This window comes from Blennius ocellaris (genome assembly GCF_963422515.1).
Source record: "Blennius ocellaris genome assembly, chromosome: 9".
Taxonomy (NCBI): Eukaryota; Metazoa; Chordata; class Actinopteri; order Blenniiformes; family Blenniidae; genus Blennius; species Blennius ocellaris.
In genome coordinates, this window is record NC_137658.1 from 3,332,812 (window position 1) to 3,339,381 (window position 6,570).

General features: G+C 41.8%; 1 protein-coding gene across 1 annotated transcript; it reads right to left on the minus strand.

Moving 5' to 3' along the window:
• Positions 1-543: 543 nt before the first annotated feature.
• On the minus strand, positions 544-6,216 carry smu1a (SMU1 DNA replication regulator and spliceosomal factor a). Its single transcript, XM_080502616.1, has 12 exons — positions 6,120-6,216; positions 4,687-4,897; positions 4,251-4,403; positions 3,821-3,931; positions 3,587-3,715; positions 3,347-3,466; positions 3,138-3,254; positions 2,598-2,725; positions 2,358-2,484; positions 2,083-2,250; positions 1,545-1,697; positions 544-1,462 (listed from the first exon to the last, which is right to left on the minus strand). The coding sequence occupies exons 1-12, from the start codon at positions 6,143-6,145 to the stop codon at positions 1,364-1,366; spliced, it is 1,542 nt and encodes a 513-aa protein (XP_080358742.1). The 5' UTR covers positions 6,146-6,216; the 3' UTR covers positions 544-1,363.
• Between the last annotated feature and the right edge of the window lie 354 nt (positions 6,217-6,570).

Below are 6,570 nucleotides of genomic sequence, written 5' to 3' on the forward strand. Positions count from 1 at the left end.
AGTATTGAGTTTTTCTCTGTTAAAGTGTCTTGAAATAACTGCTATGTTTGGCGCTATAGAAATAAAAGTGACTTGAATACTTCGATTAAAAACACGTTTTTTTTTGTCTCTATATGGAATTCAGCATAGAAGAGTTTAGTAATTTACAACCTGTGAGATAAAACCTTTTAGTTGTCGCTGAGTGGCATGGGTGAGCTCAGTGAGAAATTATAAATCAAATGAATGTACAGGACTCATGCACAACTTATGTCAGATTGAATTTAAAATGTTCATAATTAGAGGTGCATCGATGTGTTCTCGTGGTCGTTTTGAATGCCGTTTGCAAATCCTCTGGTTTTCCTGACCGACGTGACTTTTTCAAACATCTGCTTTAAACTTTCTTTTTCAAAATCTGCATAAATGCCGTTTCAAAAACTCAAACATCTCAATTTCTGTCTGGACGAACACAGAACACACGTCAACTGATCTGGTTAAATCGCTTTAATGGCTCAAAGAAATCTTCCACCCACAGTTCAGCTATGGAACCTTTTGATTTGTGGAAAATTCATATTGACAAAGAAAATATAAAACTGGGAGAAACAAAGTGAGAAACTGCTTCTTTTAAAGTGTCTCCAGGGATGCTGTTTGTAAAGTCAAATTTTAGCAACTTAATTAAAAAAAACATACTATTTAACCAGGTCTTCTTGAAATATCAAAACAAAAGTGAGTAATAAAAAACATATTTACAAAAAAACAGGAATTAATTCTATTATCTACAATCCTCACGGTGATCTCCTCCCTTTGTATTTGGTCACTGTATGAAACACACTGAAGGACAAATGATGTAAATTCATCATTCAGTGATGCCAAACAAGAGATTACAGCTCAGGAGTTGAACAGCAGAGCCTTATTTATTACAACGGAGACTTCAAACGTGTCATGAACAACCGCAAACGGCAGTTTTTCATTATTCTGGTCATAAATTCAGAAGTATTTTTCCTGTTGGTATGAAAATACGTCCAGTGTTTTCCGGGATGACTGCAGTAGACGTAAAAAAAAAAAAAAACCTTAACACACAACAACCACTCTTACAAGTTTATCATTTTCTAAAACATCTTTTACAAGGAAAAAAAAGAAAAAAAACATTGACAACTAAGCTCAGTTAAAAAAAAAAAAAAAAATAGAACATGAATAAGGCTCTGTTGTGTCAATCCTTCCACTCAAATACAAAAAAAACAACTTGATCCTTTTCCACACAACAACATGCAGCTGTTCTCGTATATATCTTGACGTGAAATTCCACACGTGCTCGAGATCCTCCGGGGGGGGGGGGGGTTTGAGAAACGGCCAGAACAGAGTTCAGAGCTGCAGCGTGACGAGTTCCTCAAGGCTTCCAGAGCTTCAGCAGGCCGTCCTCGCTGTACGTGGAGATGAGGTTCTGGTGCGGGTGGTGGGCGATGCCGATCACATCCTTCTCGTGTACCTGGGGGGGGCGAGGCGGAGCGGCACGTCAGTAAAAGCCAAGGACTCAAAAAACCCACCCTCTTCTAAGTGCGGCGGCGTACCGTCAGCGTTCTCTCCAGCTTGCCGGTCACGGTGCTGAAGCAGTAGAGCACAAAGTCTTCGCCCACGCAGTAGATCCACTCGCCTCGGGGCGACAGGGTGCAGCACACAAAGTCTCCACCTTCCCTCTTACCGGAGCTGAAGCTCCTCACGATCTGCATGGGGAGCCGATTCAGAAACGCATCAAGCATACATGGAGAACACATGGAACAAGTAACACTTTCACCGCTGTCATAAAGTACAAGAGTAGCTAGCGACATGTAAGCAAACATAGATCAATAAAACCAGAATACACTAAATTAGGCAGTAAAAAAATGTAAATTAATACAAATAAACCTATAAAATGAAGAAAAAACATCTGTGTGTCTAATTCCAGCGAGTAACCTGACAGCTCTGACAACAAAAGACTCCAAACGAAGCTTCATTAACCACCGTCTTGAATTTCTGAAGCCACTCGATGGCGCCGTGCGTCTAATGGGATTGAGCTGAAGCCCCTGGACTATGAAACTGCCCCCCCCGGTGCAGCAGAGACCAACTGACCTGCCCCTGCATGTTCATGATGACCACCGTGTTGGAGCGGTTACACACGACAAAGTGCTCGGGGTTCTTGGGCAGCAGGATGACGTTGTTCACCGTGATGTCGGTGCCGGCCGACGTGCCCAGAGGTTTGAAAGTGCTGGAACACTCGGTGGTCTTTACGTTCCACACCTGAAGGACGGGGGGGGGGGGGGGGGGACGACGACACACAACAAGGGTTAATAGAATTTGGGACACATATGAACCAAGCAAACTGTTGTGTCTACTTTTTGTTTTACCTTAACTGTACCGTCGGAGGAAGCGCTGATGATGTGATGGCCGTCTGGAGTGAATGTGGCTTCGTTGACGAATGAGGAGTGACCGCGGAACTCTTTCAGAGTTTTACCCGACTTCAGTCCGTGAATTCTAATGCAAAACAAAGAGGAAGAAGAAGAAAACATGTTGGTAAACGGGAAAAGGATGGTAGGTCAGTAATACTTGTGAGTGAGGAAGAAGAGCAAGGGATGGATTTGTTGTACCTGATGATCTGGTCGAAGGAGGCGCTGAGCAGCTGGCTGCTGTCTTTACAGAAACTCAGACATGTTACTCCTTTGCTGTGCGCTCGTTCAAATCTCCTCAGACACTGACCGCTTTGGATCTTCCACACCTACACAAACACACATGGACTGTGTTTACCAACGGACTAAAACTAGAGTATTCCAAATGTTATACTTTTGATTCAGAGAGCAATTCATTTAAAGAGACAGACACATTTATACAAAGACTTTGAGCGACATTTTCCTTAACAGTTCAGAACTATAATGTTGAAAAGTCATATTTAACCGTGAACCCTCCTCCCTGGTCTCATCACAAACTGTCCTTGCATATATGAAACACCAGCTGTGGTTACTGGGACCTCAGTTAACGGATTAAAATCCCACCAATCAGATTTCTGCTATCCTATTGAATTGAATGGGATGGTGTTCTTGCTGCATATAAACCTGAAGATCAGTCTGACCTCTCACTCATAAAGCAATAAATCAAAAGGTCCGTTGATAACACCAGTAGTGGTGTTATACCTTGATCTTTCCGTCCTGGGCTCCCGTGGCCAACATCTCCGTGTCTCGGCTGAAGCACATACACAACACCGCGTCGTCCATCATCATGAAGTTATCCTGAGCCTGGTATTTCAGATCCTGGCGGATAAAACAAACGTGCAAAGACATTAAAATGTCAAAGAGTGAAATGCTGAGCAGTATTTATTACCGCTGTGAATCTTCCGTCTTACCTTTCGGATTTTGCCTGTGGTGAAGTTCCACACCTCAATGAAGCCATCCACAGAACCGGTGACCAGATACTGACCGTCGGGGGAGAACCGGGAACACTCCACGTGAGACTTCTGTCCAAACTAAAAGAGGAAGAAAGACAAGTCGCATCGAAGTATTAGCAAAAAAACCCAAAAAAGTTGCTTCAATACAGAAGATCCTGTAATGTAAACAATGCTGCCAATGATCCAGGTCATATGTACCTTGACGTGTCTGCTGAGCTGGGTAGGAAAGCGCTCCTCCTCCACGTCTTTAACAGCAGCTTTACCTCGGAACAAATCGATGGTCATACCAGGAGGGAGGAGACCCTGATGCTGCTGCCACTTCAGAGCCTGAAACAACATTTCACTTTAAACGTGTCGAGCGTAAAGACGTAAAGCCGTATGCATCTACCGACGACCGACTGGTGACACCAGCAGCCGTTCACTGTTCCTCACCTGTCCCAGCAGAGCCATGAGACGAGAGGGCGGCACCACGCTGACCTCTCCTGCCAGAGCCTGAGCGATGGCGGCTCGACGCTTCTCCTTACTGCTGCCGTCTGGGTACGCCTGAAAACAAGCTCAGGCTGACTTTCAAATGCAAACGCATGCGTCCTGAGTGCATTAGTTCCGTCAGGTGTAGCTGGTTTGTGTTCAAGCAATCAAAATACTGTTTATCCTGCTGCAAGGAAACCCCCTATCCACTGCCGCATATGGTAAACAAGAAACGCCCCGCCAAAGTAACAGGGAATGTTTGCAGAAATATTAAGCAAAGGGACAAAGGGAGAGAAAATAAACTGTATCGTCTGAAAGTCTGCCCGAAACATAGAAAACCAAGGACTTGGAGGAGGATTAATAGTAAGCTTTCACACGTGGGGCTGGTACTCACCTCTCTGGGATCGAAATAGGAGCGAGCCAGCAGGTTTTCCAGGTGGATGTATCTCTCTGGCTGGTTCTGTTTGAGCATGATCATGGGGTCTGTCTGTCTGAGGAGTGAGCGGGCCGCTCCCAGCTCTCTCAACTCGATCAGCTCCAGCACAACCTGAACAAGAAACAAAAAAAACATGCGACTCTGCATCATTGTTCTGCCTCCGAGGAGAAATTATGGCAGTGGGAACACAAATGATCAAAACCTTACAGATACATGTCCCATTCTTTTCTGTAAATTACTATATCGCACATTTGTCTTTATACAAGCTGGCAAATCATTCTGCTTGTGACTACTGTAGACATTACTACAGAAGGCAGAAGATTCATAATATCTTGTGAAAAGACAAAGACAAAAGGTTGATAATACTGTATGCAGCAATTTATTCAAACCTCACCTGCTCATAAAGGTCTATCAAAGTCTTATCCGGAAGCTTGAGGGATTGGATGGCTTGCAGCACAGTGTCCCAGTGGCCACTATTGATGTCTGCCACGAAGCTCTCTATGCTGTCCACTGTGTTCAGGGACACCGTGGTCTCTTCCTGCAGCGTGGAAAGAGTTCGGTGCAGGTTGTTTTCTTTCAAGTACTGCATAATCAGACGGATCACGCTGAGAAGAAGAAGAAAAAAAAGACAAAGAAGTTCAGTGAACCAGTGATGCTTTGCAAGGGGCAAATACACACTAAGGAGTGAGACGTCTTGAGATTATCTAATAACCAGAAACAGTTCAAATTCAGAAATCTTCATCATACCCGGAGGCGATGAGTTCAACAGCCAAAATTAAGAATATCTATACGCGAGACAATGTACAGATACAAATGAATGACTGAAATCCGCCAAAACCTCAAATGATCTTCAGTGAATCATTATGAAGGAATGAACCAAGTAGCAAGTGAGGAATTTCAACTGGATTAATCTTTAATTGAAACAAGAGTTAAATAATATCCGGATGGTATGTAGCTGAATTTAGATTAAGAAAGCTTTGGACTTGGGAGTTTTGAAAACCTTTTGCAATCTGTAAAGGTATAGATCTCCTATTATACGATTGTTAACACATTCATTATTCTAACAATTAATAAATACCAACAGTTTGAAAATAGTAATATTGGAATAGCAGGTCTGGTTGGTCTAATTTCTAGTGCAAGATTCTAGACATACGTTTTAATTTACATTTTGAATATAGCAAAACTGCTGTAGGAGTTTAAGTGACTTGCTAATCGAGTATCAAGTAGATTCAAAATAAAACGGATGTTTTGAACTAATTTAATATTTTGGATTTCTTAATTTTTTTCCCATAAAAGTGTTTTATTGACTTAAAAGAACGTTAACTTCTGACTAGTAAACTGTGATACATAGTGAACCGACACTACGCAACAATCACAGGAAGTAATTGAAACAACTATATGTAAAATCCTAGGAAAATCAGCTGTTTAATACATGTTATCCGATCATTCTTAATTACTTCAATATTTGTCTTCTACTGAGGAGACTCTGGAGCAACGGGATGTTCACCGGTAGCACGAGATGCTAACTTCCTTTAGCTAGCCTCAACTTCACCATTCCTGCAGAACAGCAAATAAAATACGCGAGATCAAACGTCATTGAACGCTTGGCGTCACGCAATAATTTAAAGTGAATGTACCTTCATTTCACCTTGATAAATACACGTAATTACTCATGAGTGTACGTCAATGTTGGCAAGTTAGCTTAGCCACAGGCTAATGCAGGATGAGACGGGCCTCACTGCAGAAAAACCTTGAAACTGCAGCTAAACACGAGACATTTGTAACTGAAACGACACCGCTTTAATGATCATGATGTGGACGACTTACTCTGCGGATTCCACTTCCAGGGACATGATTGTTTAGCTGAAAACAGCAGAAACAACAGAAGTTCAGAGTCTGCAGCGAGTCAATGTCGGAGAGGAAGAGACCGGAAGTGCGTGCGGGGCCGGGGACTTTCAAAAATAAAATTGTTTATTGTGGTCTTATTTTAATTTAATATAATTTCATTCTATTCTGTTTTGTAATTATATTGTTAATTTATGAAGCATTGATGCGCCAAAACGTTAAGATAATGTTCATACAGTAAATACATCAAACATTAAGATACTGAATAAGAAAAATATATAAAGGAGAATAAATAAAGTGCAAACATTATTAAGACAAAGATAATAAAATGCGTAAAAATATATTGTTTATTAGAATAATTGAGCAAATAATAATACTTTAAGTCCTGATTTGAAAGAAGAGAATGTGTCAGCAGTCCTCAGATGTTCAGGAA